Source organism: Bufo bufo, chromosome 6, assembly GCF_905171765.1.
Source record: "Bufo bufo chromosome 6, aBufBuf1.1, whole genome shotgun sequence".
In the NCBI taxonomy this organism is placed as follows: domain Eukaryota; kingdom Metazoa; phylum Chordata; class Amphibia; order Anura; family Bufonidae; genus Bufo; species Bufo bufo.
The window spans coordinates 407,723,221-407,746,441 of record NC_053394.1 but is presented as its reverse complement, the minus strand read 5'-3'; the positions used below and the strand labels follow the sequence as shown (position 1 = coordinate 407,746,441).

The 23,221-nt window shown below is 48.7% G+C and overlaps 3 protein-coding genes across 4 annotated transcripts in view; all 3 read left to right on the top strand.

Annotated features, from left to right (window-relative positions):
* Positions 1-9,666, top strand: part of LOC121005799 (zinc finger protein 271-like) — a 29,510-nt gene extending 19,844 nt beyond the window's left edge. Inside the window, exons 4-7 of the mRNA XM_040438563.1 lie at positions 13-36; positions 651-680; positions 756-879; positions 8,719-9,666. Coding sequence (XP_040294497.1) covers positions 13-36; positions 651-680; positions 756-879; positions 8,719-9,569 — 1,029 coding nt within the window. The 3' untranslated portion in view covers positions 9,570-9,666. The remainder of the gene's footprint in view (positions 1-12; positions 37-650; positions 681-755; positions 880-8,718) is intronic.
* The window catches only part of LOC121004491 (gastrula zinc finger protein XlCGF57.1-like), a 255,964-nt gene that overhangs the window by 21,411 nt on the left and 211,332 nt on the right, over positions 1-23,221 (top strand). The gene's annotated exons all lie outside the window — the stretch shown is intronic.
* The window catches only part of LOC121005797 (gastrula zinc finger protein XlCGF66.1-like), a 131,851-nt gene that overhangs the window by 28,745 nt on the left and 79,885 nt on the right, over positions 1-23,221 (top strand). The window lies entirely within an intron of this gene.

Here is a 23,221-nt window from a genome sequence, read left to right as displayed (position 1 = left end):
GTGTTCCCCTAGATTGACTGCAGTGGTCATGTGAAGGTAGGACGTGAAATATGGAGCGACTGCTTTGATAAACTATTCAACTCATATGCAAGCAATAGCCATACAATAGAGAACACAACATCTACACTTTATTGTCTCCTCCGATGTCTTCTCTTATTATCTCCAGTAATTGTATTTTACATGGAATTTTGTAGGATTTTACATCGTCTCATCTTCTTTCCATTCAGGTTCCTACAATAAAGGATCCGCTCAGTGGATATCTTCTAAATAAGATCCTTCTCCTGATTGACCCGTCAAGGATGGACAGGGACAAGATGGCGAAGAGGATAATAAACCTCACCCTAGAGATCCTCTTCCGGCTTACTGGAGAGGTGAGAGATTCTGATGATGTCACATTACATCATCTTATCTATGTTACTAACAGATGGACATGACTGGAGAGGTGAGGGACTCTGGAGATGTATGGAGTGATATTTATTACTGTGTCTCTCCATAACCAGGACTACACTGTAGTGAAGAAGACCTCTAGTGAGCTCTGTCAGGATCCTGTGTCTGAAGGATGGGGAAGAACCCTGAGCCTAATCATGGGGCCTCCACCTCACCCCCTGATACATGAGGAAATCAATAGAGAGAAGATCCTAGAACTTACCAACAAGATGATTGAGCTGCTGACTGGAGAGGTGACACTGCTGGGAATGCTGGGACATTATAGAGGAACGCTATGAAGGGTGATGACTGTATTATTGTGTTGTCAGGTTCCTATAAGGTGTCAGGATGTCACCGTCTATTTCTCCATGGAGGAGTGGGAGTATTTAGAAGGACACAAAGATCTGTACAAGGACGTCATGACGGAGGATCACCGGCCGCTCACATTGCCAGGTAATAGACATGACTAAATACACACGTCCTCTCATTATCTGTATGTAAGGAATGAATTCAGTCACTGGATGTGTTTCCTACAGTTAAGGAAGAGAGAAGAACACCGGAGAGATGTCCCAGTCCTCTTCTTCCACAGGATGGTTCAGAAGAACATCACAATGTTCCACAGGATGATCAGGTAGATGGAGATAAGGGCATCATGATGGAGGATCACCGGCCCCTCATATCACCAGGTAATAGACATGACTAAATACACGCGTCCTCTCATTATCTGTATCTAAGGAAGGGATTCAGTCACTTGATGTGTTTCCTACAGTTAAGGAAGCGAGAAGAACACCGGAGAGATGTCCCAGTCCTCTTCTTCCACAGGATGGGTCAGAGGAACATCACAATGTCCCACAGGATGATCAGGTAGATGGAGATAAGGGCATCATGATGGAGGATGACCGACCCTTCATATCACCAGGTAATAGACATGACTAAAAACACACGTCCTCTCATTATCTGTATGTAAGGAATGAATTCAGTCACTGGATGTGTTTCCTACAGTGAAGGAAGAGATAATAACACTGCAGAGATGTCCCAGTCCTCTTCTTCCACAGGATGGTTCTGAAGAACATCACAATGTCCCACAGGATGATCAGGTAGATAGAGATAAGGCCTCATGAAATGTCCCCTACGATCTGTAGAAGGCTGTGAAGATCTTGTGCTCAGTCTTGTTTTATCCACCAGTATCATATGTTTTATCTTGTATAACGAGAAAGGTGGAGATGGCAGGATTACAGCTGAACGTAGAAATTACATGTTGTCTGGATCTTCTCACAATATTTTGGATATTGAGACCTGTATAATGGGCTCCTCTGTCATTCCATTTTGGCATGAGAATTTTTTGAGAGCTTTTTGCTGGGTGAGGGACTGTGCAATACTCAGTGGGTGTAACAGCAGCTGCTGTGCGCCGCTGTTCTCCTGCTTCCCGCCGCGGTCCCAGGCACCGTGTTCAGCGGGGATCTGCTCCACAGTTTCCTCTCAGCCCTGGCCACAATATGCTTGTTGTTTGTTTCCTGCATAACTTTTCTTAAAGGCCATGTGACCTCGCTGACCTATCCTAGCCCTCCTGCGCATATATAAGTGGCTCTGCCCCCTTCCCAGATGCCTCAGTGTCAAGGTCCTTGTGTCCTGCTAAGGTTCTTAGTTTCTGCTAGTGTTCCTGTAGTCCTGACTCGTATCTGTATTCCTGGACTCTGCTACCTGTTAGATCCCTTTCTGCTTGCCTTGACTCTCCTGTTGCTGATCCGGATTGCCTGACCTGTATTTGTGCCGTCTGCCCTGACCTTTTGCCTGTCTGACTACGCCTCTGCCTCATCCTTCGGTCCTGCACCTCTGGTACATTTCTCAGGCACCTCCTGGTCCACCTGGACTAGCTGCCTCAAGAGGTAGCGACCTGGTGTTCCCCTCAGGAAAGTTTATCCCCACCATCAGGGGTACTGTGAAGATCCAGGAGTTTACTTAGACAATGCCCTTAGAGGAGGTAGGAAACGTGGCACAGTGGGTTCACACTCGCTGGTTTGTGACAGTGGGTCCATCAAAGTTTTGGTATCTATAGCTATGGGTTTCTATGAAGCTTCTCCCTTTCACAGCCTGCCTCAACTAGGAATTTCAGGCAGGTTTGTACAAGTTAGTAAGGATTCTCCTGTGTGCCTCTGTGAGTCCTTGTGGCCTACCTCACTACTTTTCACAGATTTACCAACTACCCACAGCTGAAAATGCAGTGTGCATGTCACATAATATTCTGTGTACATGAAAGTATGGATCTAAGCCACCAGGTGGCCAACATAGTTCAAGTCTTGAAAGAGGTTTTCCAAGTGTTTTTACTTTTGACCTATCCTCAGGATAGGTCATCAGTATCTGATTGGTGGCGTCTGACGCCCAGGACTCCCCCCACACTTAGCTGTTTGAGAAGGCACACAGTAGCACTGCAGTCTTCTCTAGCTTTCCCAAGGCCGTGTGACTTTATGTTCATCAGTTACGTGGCCTAGATGAAGCTCAGCCACTTTGAAACGAATGAGGCTGAGCACGATACCAAGCACACCAGGTATACAATGTACAGCACTGTGCATGGTAGGCAGAGAGAAGGACGAGGTGCTACTACAAGCACTGGTGCCTTCTCAAACAACCCATCAGCGGGGGTCCTAGGTTTCAGATACAGACCTTTCCTCACCTGGCTCCTCCTAGCTAGCGTTTTTGTACATACCTTAGCGCCACAGTGCTCACCTTGATGTCAGCATGCGCCTCTGTTGACTCTCAGCACATCCTTCTGAGATCATGGCAGGTTCTGGTGCTGCCGCCATGTATAGTGGCTCACCAAACTTTTGCAGGGTCTCACAGGCACACACACAGTGAGGAGCAGCATAAAGTACATGACATAACAACAACTTCTTAGAGTAAGACCCAATTTATATACAGATTAACTGGCTTACAGTCTGCTGGTTGCAATGAGGAATCAACATTAGTAGCAACCTACTATACAGTCATTTATGGTCAGCATTCTAATTACTGATGTTTTTTGTTCATATAAAACATTCCACACAACATTTCCAACCGTCTGATGACTTCTACAATATTTGTTTCACAGCTTGTGAATCCGGGGGAACATCTGAACAATATTAATCCTACAGAGACATATGTGAGCGGTAATGAGCAGAGTACAGAGGACATTCCTACAGATAACCGCCCAGGTGAGTAGTGACCACTAAGTAAAGCAGAGAAGACTTACAGATTCTACTCATTCTCTGAATACAACCATTTTAGGTTGTGTTCTTTATGTTCTGTGTCAGCTAAAATACAATACAAATTGTATATGGGTGAAAATGTGATAGCGTTATAGGTGATAACACATGCTGAGCATTAATAATACAGTTGGAAGTTGTCTATGTTGTCACGAACCAACGGGTGTGAACCCACCGTGCCACGTGTCCTAACTCCTCTAAAAGCGCTGTCTAAGTGAACCCCTTGATCTTCACAGGACCCCTGATGGTGGGGATAGACTTTCCCGGGGGGGAACACCAGGTCGCTACCTCTTGAGGAGGATATGCAAACAAGGCAGCTGGTCCAGGCGGACCAGGAGCTACCTGAGAAAGGTACCAGAGGCACAAGCGTTGTCAGCAGGCTGAGTCGTTACCAGGAGCAACAGTGCAGGACCAAAGGATGAGGCAGAGGCGAAGTCAGACAGGCAAAAGATCAGGACACGCGGCACAGGTACAGGTCAGGCAATCCGGATCGGCAACAGGAGAGTCAAGGCAAGCAGGCAGGGATCACACGGGTAGCAGAATCCAGGAACACAAGTACGAGTCAGGAACACAAGCGGATATCAGGACTCTTAGCAGGACACAAGGACCTTGACACTGAGGCATCTGGGAAGGGGGCAGAGCCACTTATATATGTGCAGGAGGGCTAGGATTGGTCAGCGAGGTCACATGACCTAACCCATAAAGCCCAGGAAGTGACACGTGCCGGCCCATAAGGAAGTGCTGCAGGAAACAACAGTACCTACACAGACAGAACCCAGGACTGCAGCAGTGAATGGGAAGCACTGGCCGCAGATCACCACTGAACACAGTGCCTGGGACCGTGGTTGTATATATATGTGACCGAGAACTATTTCTTCATTATCTGCTGATCAGAGAAAAGTATCCCAGTTTGGATCAAGTTAGCAGGCAATTATCAGAAATAAACTCACTAATTGCCAGTGTAGTGCCGTGGAGCAGGGAGTACTTTGACATTTGCCTATATCCCCTATGCAAAGTTAAAACTTCTTACTTTACTTCTCTTGAAAGGGTTAACTTATACTGTTTAATACTGTGTCACTGAATTTTATATATATGTAGTGATATATATCCTGTTCATTATCACTGTATTTACATGGCTCTGTAGAGAGGGTTAATGAATACTGAGAGATTGTTAGGGCTTTGATTAAGAAGCTGGTAATTTTCCACAGCTGCCATAGGGTTTAAAGAAGACCATGTTTGGAGGGAAAAACTCCAGACTTGTTTACCACCAAAAAGCAGACAGCCTGACCTTTTAAATATCTGGTTTTAGCTCTGTTGTTATGTTTGGAAACTTGTTTTTGCTCGGAAAACCTGCTGTGTCCTGCCATTGAGTATCATTGAAGCTCTAATGTAAGTCTATACCAGACGGGAGCTGACACAATGTATCTGTTTGTTCTGAGTTCTCCACTCCACCCCACCCCACCCACTAGAACATTCTAGTCTAGCAAAAACTGTATACAAGGAGAGCAGTCAGAGCCCCTAGGGTGCTGCAGTTAGGGAACAGTGGTTGGAAGAGGAGACTCTGCAAGACTCCTGATTGACCAGAAGAAGACGCTGAGACGGGATACACTGCCACAGACCTTAGATCACCAGCCTTGGACCAGGGTACCAGCCTTCTGAAGAGAAAGAGGGACGGCTAGCTCAGGCCTCTCCTCAGCATCAAACCCTTCTTCTGCCAGGGAGGATACTGGAGAAGCCAGCCCAATGCCTCGCCTGTATTGTTTTGTACCTGAATTCCTCCAGTAAAGAAGCACTCTGGTTTACTGCAGACGCTGACTCTCTGGACTTATTTACCATTAAGGCGCAACATGCCTTACCATCCCTTCCGGAGAGCAGCAACACGTCGTGACACCTCGACGTTGTCCAGGGGGCCCAGTGTAGCGTTGGGGCCTCCCTAAACCCGGCCACTGCACCTACTCATCAGTGTCCGTGGCTGCAATCACTTCTCCCCATGGAGAATTGCTTGTGGGCAGCAGATCCCTGTTTACACAGCACAATCTGCTGCCCAGAAGAAATGATTTGGGCATCTGCAACAGCGAGCTGCTTTCTCCGGATGAACAAGTGATTCCTCTTTCACTGGGTGATGGGTGGCATCTTTACACAGGGCCATTATCGGGAACGATCATTCCTAGGAACAGTCCTTCCTGTTAATTTCCCCTGACTCTTGGCCTGTGTAAAGGGACCTCTAGGAACCATTAGCTCCTATTAGGCTCTTATCAAGTCACTGTGTGCTAATAGAATGCACAATATGGAGACGTACACCCAAGAGGATGGAAGGTCAAAGCTACGAGTGTCAGGGATGATGGTCACCAGGGACAAGGAGAAAGATATGTAGATGGTTGGTCATAATCTCATGGCAAGCTTGAACCTGTTTTGGAAGTACTTTTGCAATAATACAACCTGGTAACACCTTCCCCATACATCACCACAGCTCATCGGTCAGCACAGGGACATTAACAGATACTTCTCATTGAAAACTTAAATGGCACTTAAGCCTTACTGAAATCAGGAAAGTGCAGCTCGTTCATCGGGCAACCGGCGGCAGGATTATCGGGCAAAATATCGGCCAGTGTAATACAGCCTTAAGATTGAATGGAAAGGTATATGTTCATCAATGCAGGCTCTTGTTGATTCTGGCACTGCATAGGAATTGGCATTAGTTCTTTAGATGGCACTCCTTTATCTGGAGAGTCACTAAGATTCCATAGTTGGGTCTTAAAGGGGATCTAAATGGCTACTGAAATCATGAAGGTGCAGCAGTGGTTCTCAGAGTTTGGCTTTTCCAGCATGAGGACTACAGATCCAATATACTTTCTATGGATCTGTACTCCACTCACTGGAAAAGGAGAGTAGAGTTTATGAAAGCCAAAGGTGCTGAGAAACACTGCTGCACTTTCGTAATTTCAGTAAGGTTTGTCAATAAAAAGTATCTACTGTGAGACAGTTTATTTTCTGTCAGTTCACTCTCCCTCCTCTCCAGTTATTTTGGGGTATCCTTGGTTTACCCTCCATGATGCAGTAAATTATTGAGCTGAATTAATGCAATTGGGAAAACCTTATACAGGAAGATGTTTTAATTCCCAGGTTCTAATCGCTGCCACTAGTTTCCGAGGTCTCCCTGCTAAAAATCAAGAATTTTCTGATGTTTTTTGTAAAAAGACTGCTGGCATTAGCCATGCCACACACTGTGCTGTCATTACTTTTATTTACAAAGCTTCAAAAAATCATCCCATACTACAATACTATGCACCATCTTGGTCACACCCCAGAAAAATTAAGTTTAGGCAAAGGCAAGGAAGTGTGCAGTATTTGTGGACTGAAAAGTCAAATTTTCCAGATAGCAGGAGTACTCTTGCTTGGCCAAAAGTGGCAGCATACAACCCAGGCCACACCCCAGAAAAATTAAATATCGGCAAAGGCATGGAAGTGCATGACATTTGCAGACTGAGTCAAATTTTCCATATAGGAGTGGTACTCTTGATTGTATAGCAGAGTCCCACCACACCACCGGGACCACTCCCCAACTAAGTGGTACGGCAGCAACTGAACCGCCTGCAACTTGGCCAGGTGGGAGTTCAGCTTTTCTCATAGCCACACATTTCCGTTTAGGAAGTCTCACGATGAAGTGGAGAGCAAGGAGGAGATGGAGTCTGAGCAGAAGAAGAAGCAGCTGATAATGATGATGACAAGGATGCAGCACTGCAGGAGATACAGGCTGGTGGCCACAAAGAAGGCCAGGAAAAGAGAAAGACTTGAATTCTAGTTTGTTCTATTTTCCCACGGGGTGCAGTGATACTGCCAAATGTGCTGCAGTAGAGCCCTAGAACCTATGTATGTATTTGAACGCCCAGGGCTTATTTCAGTCCTGCAGATCTTGCACACGGCTGTCGTTTTATGTTCTGGCCTTATGGAGAAATAAACACCATCCAGAAGTTACTCACATAAAGCTAGAGGCAGCGGAGCATGGCCTAGGTTTGGCACATTTTGAGCCTGCACCCACAATATCAGCAGCATCACCAGTTCCTGAGCTAACTACAATAAAAGCATGTCTGCCCCTTTAGAGGTTTTGCCTGTACATTGCCTCTATGACCCCCACCCTTCTCCTCCTACTCCTCAGCGTCCCTATTTGGCTCCTATGTCCTATACAATACACAGTCATCGTCATAGTCCTCACCCTCTCAACCACTTTTAGTTTTGTTGCTTAGGCTAGTTTCACACTAGCTTAACGAGATCCAGTAGAGAACAGCCTGCAGGAACTCTCTAGATCTGGCATTGTCAGACTGGACCTGAATGCCCTCCAGCCTCATTAACTATAATGGTGTCCTGCACCATTTAGCTGCAACCCAGCAAATATTTACAGTGGTTTTTGTCCGGCCGATTCTCTGAATTTTTTCAGGTGGCGGCCGGTTCTCATACCGCTAGTGTGAAACTAGCCTAAGATGGAGAAATGTGAGTTTAAGATGGAGAGGGTCTCCCGTTTGAGATACAAAACTTATAATAAATAATAAATAATTTTTAGCTCAAAATGAGTACAATGCAATATAAAAAAAAAGGCCCCTGAAAGTGTACATAGCGTTTAAATATGGGTAATCGTAGTTTATTGAAAATAAAATGGGGTTTCTAAAAATGGATGTACTGTTTGAAAGAGGTAAAAGGGTTGGGGGTCTTTTGACAGGCTTCCCCCTCAAGCTTGGAAGCATACCTACCCACTTCTCTGGGTCCCAGCTCTTTCGCTGTCCCGCTTTCATCAAAATCTAGTTTGATGACACTGTAGCCTATCATTGGCCGCAGCAGTGATATGCCCCCCTTGCATCATGTGGCCAATTGATGTGAGACAAGGGAGACAGGTCATTACTGCAGTGTCAATCTGGATGTTGACAGCAGGAGAATCAAGCTCAGCAGTGAGGTCCAACAATGAGGTGTTGGTGGTGTGGGGAGCTAGATGGGCCTTGCTTTTCCATAGGTTTGACTCATAGGTTTATTCAAAAATGATAAAAATCTGTTTTCTTCTTAGCAGATGACTGTACCGGAAGCTCAGAGAGATATCGGATATCTTCAGATCTTAAAGCAGATGATCGGGGTATCACACAAGATACATATGAAGCACATGCCATTGCCCCAGATATACCATCAGCCATTCAAAGCAAATATATATTATCTTATCCTTTAAAACAGGTCAGATCTTCTGATTCATCACAGACTATTAACCAAAATAAAAGTCACAGACAGAGTGACTATTGGAGATCTCACACAGGGGAGAAGCCATATTCATGTTCAGAATGTGGGAAATGTTTTACTCAGAAAGCATCAGTTTTTGCTCACTGGAGAATTCACACAGGGGAGAGGCCATTTTCTTGTTCTGAATGTGGGAAATGTTTCAGACAGAAATCAGCTCTTGTTACTCATCTGAGAATTCACACAGGAGAGAAACCATTTTCATGCCCAGAATGTGGCAAATGTTTTACCCTGAAATCAACCCTTGTCAAACATCTAAAAGCTCACACAGATGAGAAGCCCTATTTATGTTCAGAATGTGGGAAATGTTTTCAACTTAAATCAAATCTTATTAAACATGTGCGAATTCACACAGGGGATAAGCCATATTCATGCCCAGAATGTGGTAAATGTTTTACAGATAAATCATATTTTAATAGACATAAGAGAATTCACACAGGGGAGAGGCCATATTCATGTTCTGAGTGTAAAAAATGTTTTAACACTAGATCAGATCTTGTTAAACATCAGCGAGTTCACACAGGGGAGAAGCCATTTTCATGTTCTGAATGTGGCAGGTGTTTTAAAATTAAATCAAATATTATTGCCCACTATAGAACTCATGCAGGAAAGCATCCATTTTCTTTGTAATTTTTTTTTTAATAACATAATACCAGAAAAAAAACACGTATTTTTTGTCCTATAAGACGCAGTGGGGAAAAATAGCCGTGCTTCTTATGGGGCGAATGCTGCTGCCGTCAGGTGTATCGGCTGAGAGGGAGGAGGGGCTGGGGGCCGGCATCTGGTTCTGTAATGGCAGCGGGGCCCGATGCAGTCACTGTATTCTACTACACCAGGCCCCGCTCACTGTAGTATAATCATATCTAACCTGTAGGTATTGTTAAACTATTCAAATGATCAGAAATCCATCGCTTGTAGTACTTACTACTAACTTCGTAGCAGTCAGGAGGCCGGGCGGGCGACAGTGTAACTCACTACGTCAGGCGCCTGCTCCGCCCACATTATGAAGGAAGCAGGTGGCACAGGTGCGTGTTGTAGTGGGTCACGCTTCCAGCGCCTGCCCCACCTCCTGGCTGCTACAAAGTTAGTAGTAAGTAGTACATGCACTGGATTTCAGATGATTTGAATAGTTTAACAATACCTACACGTTAGATATGATTATACTACAGTGAGCGGGGCCCGGTGTAGTAGAATACAGTGACTGCACCGGGGCCCGCTGCCATTACAAAATCAGATGCCAGCCCCCATTCACTACACAGAGACACTGTTATGGGGGATCTGTGGATAACACATTAGATAAGATGCTATATATGTGTCATCCACAGATCCCCCCATAGCAGTGTCATGCCATCCACAGATGCCCCCATAACAGTGACATCTACAGATGCCCCCATAACAGTGACATCCACAGATGCCCCCATAACAGTGCAATCCACAGATGCCCCTATGATCCCCCATAACAGTGCCATCCACAGATGCCCCCATAACAGTGCCATCCACAGATCCCCCATAATAGTGTCATCCACAGACCACCATTAGTTCAAAACCCACCAAAAGCACACCTTTTGGTTCAAAATATATTTTTTCTTATTTTCCACCTCAAAAACCTAGGTGCATCTTATGGTCCGGTGTGTCTTATAGGGCGAAAAATACGGTAGGTTACAGTTATGAAAAGGTAAAGTGATTAAGAAATATATGTAATAATTACCAAGGAATAGCTGTTATAAAAAGCAATAAAAAAGGTGAATGGATATTCTGTCCAGAAGCGTGATGTGATCTCCAGAGAGCCCAGTCTATTTTCACTACCTTTTATTTTTCATTACAATAAATTCTGTGAACATGGATTTTTGTGTCCTCTGTTTTATTGTCAGCTTGAAAAGGACCCGATTTCCTATACATAGCATTACACACAGGCAGTTTATTATCAACTCATTTATCTCATGATTAGAGATGAGCGAATTTTTCAAAAATTCGATTTGCGGCGAATTGCATTATAAAACGGCTATTTCCTGGCTGCAGAGAGCCTGTATAGTGGTGTAGAACACTGTGCCTTGCAGTAACACGCATAGGGAGTTTGCTTTGGTAGTGAAATAACAATGTGAGTCCGTATGACATGCAGATGACAGGTTTCGCTCTTAGAATCACTGCACAATTCAGTTATTTGGGCAGTCAGGGGCCAAAACCGATAAAATAACTCAAGTGTGAACTCAGCCTTACAGGCCAATGTTAGCAGCAAGAAGAAGCGGACTCCTTTTACACCATCGTTAGCTGATTCCACATAGATGTCTACAGAACCAGTTCTATTAAACGCGTATACAAGTAGAGCCCCCTGACAGAGTGGAGAGGGGGTCAGCATTAAGTCTGTGTTGACGTCACAGATATTTTGCCCTTCATCTAATCCGTCAGAACAATAACCCACAAAAAACGGATCCTGTCTGTGGAGCATCCGCCTTCACTCGGTCAGCATTTGGTCAGTAATCCCTCAGTATTGCTAATGCCAAAAAGAACAGGAGTGGATCTAAAACAGAGATGACACGTGAATGGAATATTTGCACGTCTTCTGTGTTTTGTACCCACTCCTGCTTTTGGCTACCAAATCACAAGCCAATTCTGATGGGACCATACAGGCCTTACAGCTGCTACACAGACAGGATCCGTTGTGTGTCTCATTTTTCCTCCCTTCTGACAGATCAGAATAAAGGTCAAATAAATGATGATGTCAGCCAGGCTGAAAGGCAAAATAGTGGCCAAGTCATGAAGTGGGGAGGGTGAGAACAGCATGAGAAGTCCACAGAGTGTCCCTATGATATAGTGGTGAGGTGGAAGCAGCATGAGGAGGCCGCAGAGCGGAACAATAACAGAGTGTGGATGTGGCATCAGTATGAGGAGACCATAGAGTGGCACAATGACAGAGTCTGGAGGTGTGAGCAGCATGCGGAGAACACAAAGCGGTACAATGACAAAGTGTGGATGTGGCAGCAGCATGAGGAGATCACAGAGCGGCACAATGACAGAGTCTGAAGGTGTCAGCAGCATGCGGAGGCCACAAAGTGGTACAATGACAAAGTGTGGATGTGGCAGCAGCATGAGGAGACCACAGAGTGGTACAATGACAGAGTCTGGAAGTGGTGCCAGCTTAAGTAGGCAGCAGAGCGGCACAATTGCAATGGCCAGGATACGGGTTGGTAATGTTCTGTATTTGTTGTGACGCCAATTGCAGCGTGCACAGGGTACTACCCCAGGGCCCTTCCAAGGTGTTATAACGCACGTCCCAGATTTCAAATGCCAGAGTGGTGTAATGGCCTATAATGTCTCTATAGGGTGTGATAATTGTGTCAACGGTGTCTCCTACCTGGGTACTGCTGGACTCCTGGCTCCTGGCTCACTTGCAATAAATTTGAGTGTAGTGATAGTAGGAGTAATAGAGGAATTTTGCTGCAGAAATGATGTCCAGACCTTTAGATGGAGTTCAAACATTTCTTTACTGAATATAACTTATATCCAAGCAGTATACAGCTTTGGTCACTGGTCCCAGCAGGTTTTAGCAATGATTGGTAGGAAATGAATACTTCTGATTTAAACTTTGGAGCTTGCAGGATAAGTCGTCTGCTTGGTAGATCTGTAACTGTGGCAGGAATTAATCTTCTGCACTTTTCTGTAACTTCTGCTGTATGGGGACAGACTAGCTAAGGAGGAATGGCTTCTCCTACGCCTCTGGACTTAACTCACAGATGATTTCTCAGCGGATGCTTTCTTCCTGGAACTCTGGAGATTGTAGTAAATTTTCTGCTTCTTCATCCAGCTGAGACTGAAGGTGCTCAGACTGGGAATATGATCAAGTCTCAGCTGAGACAAGATCCTTGCTGTCTTCCCTATGCAGGGGTTCTCCTGAACGCTATCACACAGCCTTCCCCTAGCAGGGGAGAGGCTACACTGAATCTAACTTCCTTCTCCACCCATGCTGCAGGATGTGGGAACAGCCCACTTCGCTCACAGAGTGGGAGCTAAACTGGAATAATCCATTCCAGCCTAGATTCACTAAACTAGGACTAGTACCTTGACAACGTGTTGCTGCCACTTGCTGGTGAACCTGGAAAATTACAGGAACAATAGTATTTAACATGGTTTTAGATGCACATTTGTGAAGACATAATATAAATTACATCAGATGACAATATACAGGCTCTTAGAAGATAGTAGTGGGGTAGAGGCGTGTAGTAACACAACTCTGGGGTGTTACACAATGACAGAGTGTGGATGTGGCAGCAGCATGAGGAGACCACAGAGCGGCACAATGACAGAGTGTGGAGGTGGCAGCAGCATGAGGTGACCACAGAGCGGTACAATGACAGAGTCTGGAGGTGGCGGTAGCATCAGGAGGCCACAGAGTGGCACAACGACAGAGTGTGGATGTGGCATCAGCATGAGGAAAACATAGAGTGGCGCAATTACAGAGTATGGAGTTGGCAGCAGCATGAGGAGACCATAGAGTGGCACAATGACAGAGTCTGGAGTTGGCGGCAGCAGCATCAGGAGAAGGCCACTGAGAGGCACAATGACAGAGTCTGGAGGTGGTGACAGCAGCAGCATCAGGAGGATACCACAGAGTGGCAAGGTGACATAGTGTGGATATTGCAGCAGCATCAGGATACCACGAAGTGGCAAGGTGACATAGTGTGGAGATGGCAGCAGCATCAGCATCAGGATACCACAGAGTGGCAAGGTGACATATTGTGGATATGGCAGCATCAGGAGACTCAGTGACAGAGTGGGGCGGTGGGTGGCAATACCAGTAACCGCTGACGAATGTGGGTGAATGAAGAAGCACTTGGCATCAGATGTGTGGCATCAGGCGGGTGGCAGGATCAGAATAGTAGCTGAGGCAGGTAGTTGGTGTGGCACCATGGATAATCTAGTCTGATGCATCAGGCATTGGTGGGTGGAAATCCTGGCTGATCCACGCCTGATTCATCTTGACAAAGGTCAGTCTCTCCACATTTAGGGTGGAGAGGCGAGTTCTCATTGGGGTTGATATGGCTCCCGCAGCACTAAACACCCGCTCTGATGCGACACTACTGGCCGGGCAAAACATCTTTTCCAGGGCAAACTCTGCTAGTTTCGGCCACAAATCCAGTTTGGCTGCCCAGTAGTCCAGTGGCTCTTCAATGTGGGTTGGCAGCGTGCTGTCCAAGTATGCCACCACCTGCTGGTTCAGGTCCTGCTCAAGGTCTACCTGCTGCTGCTGGTGAGTAGTTTCTTCACTATAAGAGTGAAGAAAGCTACTCATCAGCGACTGTAGACTCAGGCTGCTGCTGCTGATGGAGCTGGTATTGCTCCTGCCACCCCACCCCTCCCCAGCAGCCATGGCAGTGGAACATGAGCGCAGAGGGTCCCCCGGTCAGACCTGCGAGAGGATGGACGATGGCGCAGATAGGCAGCGGCCAACTGACTACATAGGATGTCTCTGTAGTAGGTCAGTTTGTCCTCCCTTTTAGTGGGTGTAAAAAAAGGCCCCCATTTTGGACCGGTAACGAGGGTCCAACAAGGTGGAGAACCAGAAGTCATCCAGCTGCCGAATGGTGACAATTCGGCTGTCACTACGCAAGAAAGTGAGCATGCATCGTGCCATTTGTGCAAGTGACTCGGAGGGACTCCCTGCCTCCATCTCTACTGCATACTACCACAGGGTGTCTAGGTCCTCTGCCTTGTCTTCCTTACCACCCTGTAGCTCCTCTGGCTGCTCCTGCTCCTTCTCTCCTGTCAGCAGTAGAAAAAACACCCATTTCGCTACACATTGCCTGTGCTCCAATGTCCTCCTACCCCTCCCCCCCTCTTCCAGTTCAGCCCCCACAGGGCTCATGTGACCGTGAGATCTAGGCACCACGTCTCCTGTCACAGAAAATAATGCACTATAATAATAGATGCAAGCATAACATATGGACTAAGCCCTCACTCTATTGATAAAATCTGAGACACTTGGTCAATACATTTTGATCAAAACACATCTAAGACCACCTACCAAGCGACAAGGTGGTCACAGTTCAGGCGGGTCCTACACTACACCTGCCTATGCCGTTATGCATTTATATTCAGGAGCACAGACCACACACATATAGTGTATTGTAGTTATTTAACTGGGACTGTATGTTAGGGCTGAAGTTTTTTTACATGGGACAGTGGGGTGGAGTGATGTTATTTACATGGGACTGAATATAGAGGGGTGATGTTATTTACATGGGACTGTATGTTGAAGGTGGCTGGGGAGGGGGTGATGTTATTTACTTGGAACTGTATTTTGGAGGGGGCTGTAGATAGACAGGGATGCTATTTACATGGGACTGTACATTTGAGGGGGCTGGAGAGATGGTGTGATGGAATTTACATGGGACTCTATGGAGGAGAAGGGAAATAATATTATTTACATGGGACTGTATGGCGGAGGGGCTGAGGAATATAAATACAGGGGGCACTGCAGGGGGCATTATAAATACTGGAGGCACTTCAAGGCGAGCATTATAACCAGGACCGGAGTCATAACCCGGCATCCCCGGGCAAGTGCCGGGGCTCAATGCTCCTGGGGGGGCCCACTGAGCTGCTATGAGCACTTCCATGAATACAGATGGAAGCTCTCACTGCTGTCATTTCACTTACGCAGTACCCCTTTTGTGGGCCATCTGAGTCACATGAGGCCGGCTGCTGCAGAGACTCAGACACGCCCCTTCTACACAGGACTTGCTGCCTGAGGAGAAAGACCGGCAGGGCTGGAGCAGAGAAGTATGCAGACAGTCTGTGATTAAGTCTGCAGTGTGACTGTCTCTTCTCTGTGGGACAGGAGGGAGGGAACTATTCGTGCTGCTGCTGGATGCTGCTTCATTCTATTTAGTTGTTTTACTGCTTCATTAAGCAGTTCGCCTCCATGACACCTGCCCCCCCCCCCCATAACCCCCTATCTCATCTTCATGGAGCCCCTGCTATCTCCTTTCCTCCCTCATGTATCCAGAGCTATTGTTCCACCCTCCTATCTCCTATTGTTTCCTGCACAGACCTCCTGCCACTACTTCTTGTATGAATCCCCCTCAGAGCCCCTTCCACCTACTTGCTGTGTCCACCCCTCCTGTCCATCCAGGGCCCCTGTCTCACTCCTCTGCCTCTCATTATGGTGGCATCTAAACCGCATTCACCATAAGGACCTTCTAACGTCACAGGGTCATGTGACTGTGCCCCCCACCCTGTACTGTGCCCCCCCACCCAGTACTGTGCCCCTTTATACCCTGCATTGTGCCCTCTTACCACACCCTGTGCAGTGTCCCTAGTCATTCCCTGTACTGTGCCCTCTTATACCCTTTTATCCGGTCACTGTATGGTGGTTTTATCATTGTATGGCGGTCAGTGGCGTGCCCAGGGTGTTTGGCACCCGGGGCGGGTCATTTCTCTGGCACCCCCCCCCCCCCAATACTTGACCACATACCTCTTACATCCAGGGACATCTCCTATGATGTAGACCTTCTCTTTCCTCTTCTCCTCCGTTAGACCGCCATGAAAATTCTTTCAGCCGCATCTCGTCTCTATAGAGTTTGTAAGACGGACACGTTAGATTTCTCAATTTTTCCATCAAACCCCCCCCATCCTGGTGTCCCCACAGTGTCATCCTGCTGCCACTCCCATTACTGTGCCCGTTGTGCTCCCCAATGTCCCAGGTACTATAGTGCTGAAAAAATAGTGACCCTAATAGACCTAATTGGTGTCATTTATCAAACGGGTGTAAAGTAGAACTGGATTTCCAAAAGAGCTGTCAAAAATGAAAGGTGGAATCTGATTGGCTGCTATGGGCAACTAAGCCAGTTCTACTTTACACCAGTTTGATAAATTACTCCAAATGTTCCTATAGTGTCCACAGCAGTTATATTGTCCCCAAGAGTGCCCCCAGTTATAATAACACCCTATATTGTGCTCCAGGTAATAATCCCTGTATAGTGTCCCCAGAAATAATAGAATGGCCCCTACAGTGCCTCCCCAATAGAAAGGCCCCCACACTGCCCCCCACACAGTAGTGTCCCCCACACTGCCCCCCACACAGTAGTGTCCTGCACACTGCCCCCATACAGTAGTGTCCCCCACACTGCCCCCATACAGTAGTGTACCTCACACAGTAGTGTCCCCCACACTGCCCCCCACACAGTAGTGTCCCCCACACTGCCCCCCACACAGTAGTGTCCCCCACACTGCCCCCCACACAGTAGTGTCCTCCACACTGCCCCCACACAGTAGTGTCCCCCACACTGCCCCCACACAGTAGTGTCCCCCACACTGCCCCCATACAGTAGTGTCCCCCACACTGCTCCATACAGTAATGTCCCCCACACTGCCCCCCACACAGTAGTGTCCTCCACACTGCCCCCACACAGTACTGTCCCCCACGCTGCCCCCACACAGTAGTGTCCCCCACACTGCCCCCATACAGTAGTTTCCCCCACACTGCCCCCATACAGTAGTGCCCCCCACACAGTAGTGTCCCCCATGCGGCCCCCCACACAGTAGTTAGTGTCCTCCACGCTTCCCTCCACACTATAGTTAGTGTTCCCCATGCTTCCCCCCACACAGTAGTGTCCCCCACACTGCCCCCACACAGTAGTATCCCCCACGCTGCCCCCCACACAGTAGTGTCCCCCACACTGCCCCCCACACAGTAGTGTCCCCCACACTGCCTCCATACAGTAGTGTCCCCCACGCTGCCCCCCACACAGTAGTGTCCCCCACACTGCCCCCCACACAGTAGTGTCCCCCACACTGCCTCCATACAGTAGTGTCCCCCACACTGCCCCCCACACAGTAGTGTCCCCCACATTGCCCCCACACAGTAGTGTCCCCCATGCTGCCCCAACACAGTAGTGTCCCCCACACTGCCCCCCACATTGCCCATATAGTAATTTTCCCCCCACATAGTAATAATTTGCCACACAGTATTCCACCATATTCCCCCCCACACGTCCTCCTGTGTGCACCCCCTCATGTCCCCCAAAGTTGGCACATAAAATAAAATAAAAAAATTTGCCCCCACACAGTATCCTACCATATCTTCCCCCCACACTTCCTCTGTCCTGTGTGCACCCCGGCCCCCTCATGTCCCCCAAAGTTGGCACATAAAAGAAAAAAATAAAAAAAATAAAAGCTAAATACCGTATTTTTCGCTTTATAAGACGCACCTGATGATAAGACGCACCTAGGTTTTTGAGGAGGAAAATAAGAAAAAAATATTTTGAACCAAAAGGTGTGCTTTTGGTAGCTTTTGAACTAAAGGTGGTCTGTGGATGACGCACTGTTATGGGGATCTCTGGATGACACTGTTATGGGGGATCTGTGGATGACGCACTGTTATGGGGGGATCTGTGGATGACACTGTTATGGGGGATCTGTGGATGACGCACTGTTATGGGGGGACCTGTGGATGACACTGTTATGGGGGATCTGTGGATGACGCACTGTTATGGGGGGATCTGTGGATGACGCACTGTTATGGGGGGATCTGTGGATGACGCACTGTTATGGGGGATCTGTGGATGACACTGATGGGGGATCTGTGGATGACACTGATGGGGGATCTGTGGATGACACTGATGGGGGATCTGTGGATGACACTGATGGGGGATCTGTGAATGACACTGATGGGGGGATCTGTGAATGACACTGAGGGGGGATCTGTGCATTACACTGAGGGGGGATCTGTGCATTACACTGAGGGGGGATCTGTGCATGACACTGATGGGGGATCTGTGCATGACATTGATGGGGGATCTGTGGATAACACTTATGGGGCTCTGTGGATGACACTTATGTCATCCACAGATCCCCATAAGTGTCATCTACAGATCCCCCATCAGATGCATCAGTGTGGAGGGAGGAGGCGGAGACACTCATGGCGGGGCCCGGTGCAGTGACTCTACTCTAATACACCGGGCCCCGCAACTGTTAAACATTCAATCTGATTTATATCTAATAGTATATGCTCTGTACGGCTCTTACTGTAGTATAGCGCAGACCGGCATCTCCATCGGTCATGCGCCGCTTGCCGCACCTCCTTCCTCATGCGCCGTCTGCTCCAGCTCCCTCTGTCATGCGCCGCCTGCCCCAGCTCCCTCCTCATGCGCCGCCTGCCTGCTTATCTCACTTTATGAATGAACGGGCAGGTGGCGCATGACAGAGGGAGCTGGGGCAGGCGGCGCATGACAGAGGGAGCTGGGGCAGGCGGCGCATGACAGGGAACTAGAGCAGACGGCGCATGAGGAAGGAGGTGCGGCAAGCGGTGCATGACCGATGGAGATGCTGGTCTGCGCTATACTTACAGTACTACAGTAAGAGCCGTACAGAGCATATACTATTAAACATTCAATCTGATTTATATCTAACAGTTGCGGGGCCCGGTATATTAGAGTAGAGTCACTGCACCGGGCCCCGCCTCCTCCCTCCACACTGTCACTGATACTTCGCTGGCCACGCTGTGCAGCATAGCGGCCAGCGAAGTATTCGCTTTATAAGACGCACAGCCATTTTCCCCCCACTTTTGGGGGGGAAAAAGTGCGTCTTATAAAGCGAAAAATACGGTACTTACCTGCGCTTGCTCGCAGAGTCCCAGCACTGTGCTGCTGAGTCCCGGCACAGGCACGCGCGATGATGTAATCACGCGCGCCTGCGCCGGGATTTCACTACCAGATAGGCTACAGGCCTGAAGCCTATTGCGGTGATCAGAGTACTATGTGCTCCGCTCCCTGCCCCGCCACAGTATGTGGGTGTCAGCGCTTCAGCAATGAGCGCTTCCATCTGTATTGATGGAAGCGCTCATTGCTTCTGGGACTGCTGGCTCCCCCGTGAGTGCCGGCACCTGGGGCGGATAGCGCCCCGCCCCCCCCCCCCCCTGGGCACGCCACTGATGGCAGTGTTATCACTATATGGCGGTGGTATCCAATAACTGTACGGCCATAACTGTAACCCCTTCCCTGCCCACACCACTTTTTTTTGACCTGGCATGAGCGGGAAAAGATACAGATTGCGGTGCTAAGGACCTTTTACGCCACAATCTGTGTCAGAAATAAGCCTAATATAGACATATTTCTATATAATAAATGACCCCCTAATTGTATTATTATTCGGGGGTAGGGCTAATAACTTTATATTATATAGATTCTAGTGTATTATACTGTGCTGTAACGGGGTGCCGAAGGCGCACTCGGTCTCCCATCAGCCGCAGACCTGCTGCTTAGCTTCGGGAGCGAGGATCTGTGTTTGACCTTGCTCCTAGGGCAGCTTTGCTAGCTGGGAGGCTCCCTGCTCCTAGGTCTGCCTTGAGCGCCGAGCTGATCACTCGGTGCTCGACTGGTCGGTCTGTCGGTCATGTGATGCTGGCCACGTCACCTGACCCTCACTCCCCACTATAAATACAGGCAGCCTGCTGGCCACAGGTTGCCTGTTAATTTTAGGTATCTGGTGATTGTTTTGTTCCTGCATACTTACCTGATCCTGTGTTCCCTGACGATTCTCTGCCTGCTCCTCCTGTACTGCGCATCTCTCCTGGTATCCTGACCCCGGCTTCCACCTGACGATTCTTTGCGGACTCCTGTTGTCCTTCGTTTCTCTCCTGGTATTTGACCTCGGCTTTTCCTGTCTATTCTCTGCTCATTCGTTAGTACTGCGTAGCTCTCTAGGTATTGACCCGGTCTGTTCACGTTCCGTTATTTGTCTTGTCTGTCTTCCCAGCACGTATCCTAAGTTAGAGACTGACGTCTAGTTGTCCCCTGTCATTAGGACTTGTGAGGCAAGTAGGCAGGGCCAGGGGTGAGGGTGGAGTGCAGTGGCCACTATCCTCCCCCCTGTGTGTAGTGTACGTTACCGTCACAGATTAACAGGCCGTAACCTAACCACTGTATCATTGTCATGGTCTTACCTGCTTGCTGCTCTCCTTCGTTTGACATGTGCTGGCGGCCATCTTGGGTCCTGGGTTTCTTGTAGCCTTCCACCCTGCGGCTCCTCCTTCCCCTGGGAGGAGCTGGATGCCTAGCTCATATATATAGGAGGTCTGTGGCTTCAGTTCCTTGCTTGGTCCTCTTGTGTTCACATGCTTCTAAGACTGCTGCTGCTTCTGGTTCCTGATCCTGGCTTCGTCTGACTACCCTGCTGGTTCCTGATCCTGGCTTCGTCTGACTACCCTGCTGGTTCCTGATCCTGGCTTCGTCTGACTACCCTGCTGGTTCCTGATCCTGGCTTCGTCTGACTACCCTGCTGGTTCCTGATCCTGGCTTCGTCTGACTACCCTTCTGGTTCCTGACCTCTGGCTTCGCAAAGACTCTGCTCGGTTTCACCATCCGTTTGGACTTTTGCTTTACAGCTTTATTTTCAATAAAGCCTTCTTATTTTCACTTATCTCTTGTTGTACGTCTGGTTCATGGTTCCGTGACATTAGGACCAAGCCATGAATTCTGACGGTACAGGGCCATCCTCGCTACCCACGCTGGTTGCCAGACTTGATCAGCAGGATCACCTGTTGGGTCGGTTCGCTGTGGCGTTGCAAACCCTGCTTGAACGCACGGCTCATTTCGCTCCCGTTGCCGATGGGTCGGTTGTCGCTCCTGGGCTCGCTCCTACTGCCGCTCCGGTTGTTGCGCCAGAGTCTACCCCGACACCTGTTGTTGCGCCTGCGGTGTTTCGGGGTATGACCGGTTCTGCCCCTCTTCCACAGCGCTTTGGGGGAGAGCCAACTCAGTGCCGAGGTTTCCTTAACCAGGTGGGCATTTATTTCGAGTTGCTGCCACATGCCTTTCCTACTGAGAGATCAAAGGTGGGCTTCTTGATCTCGCTGCTCTCGGACAAGGCCTTGGCCTGGGCCAGCCCTTTATGGGAGAACAACAATCCGGTGGTTGCCGAGTTTTCCGGTTTTGTTGCTTCTCTTCGGAAGGTATTCGATGTGCCGGCTCGTGCTGCCTCTGCTGCGAAGCTCCTTATGTCCATCAGACAGGGTTCACGATCCGTAGCTGAATACGCCATTGAGTTTCATACCCTGGCAGCAGAGGTGGGCTGGAATAATGAGGCTCTGGTCGCTGCTTTCTCTCATGGTCTCTCGGATGCCTTGAAGGATGAGGTTGCAGCTAAGGACCTACCAGTTGAGCTCGAGTCTCTTATTTCTTTCCTGATTTTGATTGACACCAGACTCAGGGAGAGACCTTCCTTTAAGGAGAACCTGCGGAGGTCTTCTAACAGATTGGTGCCTACGTTTGCTGTCCCACCCGTGCCTCCCTCTCCTCCCACGCCTCCTGGGGATGACTTGTCTGGGGGTGAACCCATGCAGCTGGGGTTTGCTCGCCTGTCCGAGGGGGAGAGGGCACTCCGGAGACGCGAGGGCCGATGCATGTACTGTGGTCTCGGTGGGCATTTTCGGTTGGCATGTCCGAACCGTCCGGGAAACGCTCGTACCCTGAGATCCTGTCGGGGGCAGATCTTGGGTGGAGTCTCCTCGTCCCCGGTTTCCCGTGTTGACAAACCACTGATCACTGTTGTCCTCTCCTGGGTCGGGGGCTCAGTGACGACCCAGGCGTTGGTGGACTCTGGTGCTGGTGGTTTGTTCATTGATAGTGTGTTCGCTGCCGCCAATTCCATTCCTCTGCAGGCTCGAGGTTCCCCACTGGCTCTTGAGGCGATAGACGGCAGACCCCTTCTGCCGCCACACGTGACTCATGAGACCCTTCCAGTGGGGATAGCCATTGGTGCCGTTCACAGAGAGTCGGTCTGCCTCCAGGTTATTTCGTCTCCACACTACTCGGTGGTCTTGGGGTACCCCTGGCTCCAGAAGCATAATCCGACTTTCGATTGGAGATCGGTCGAGATCCTCTCGTGGTCACCGCAGTGTGGGGCTAGTTGCATCCATGGGTCTGTCAAGTTGCTGTGTACTTCCTCGGACTCTCTGTTGCCTCCTGAATACGAGGAGTACCGGGATGTATTCGATAAGGTGCGCGCGGTTGCCCTACCTCCGCACCGCCCATACGATTGTGCCATAGAGTTACAATCTGGTGCCGTTCCTCCTCGTGGCAAAGTCTATCCACTGTCGGTAGCGGAGAATGAGGCCATGGAGGAGTACGTGAGGGAGGCGCTTTCACGCGGACACATTCGCAAATCTTCGTCCCCGGCAGGGGCTGGATTTTTCTTTGTGAAAAAGAAGGGCGGTGAGTTGAGGCCTTGCATCGATTACAGGGGTCTCAATCGCATCACGATCAAGAACGCTTACCCGATACCCTTGATTT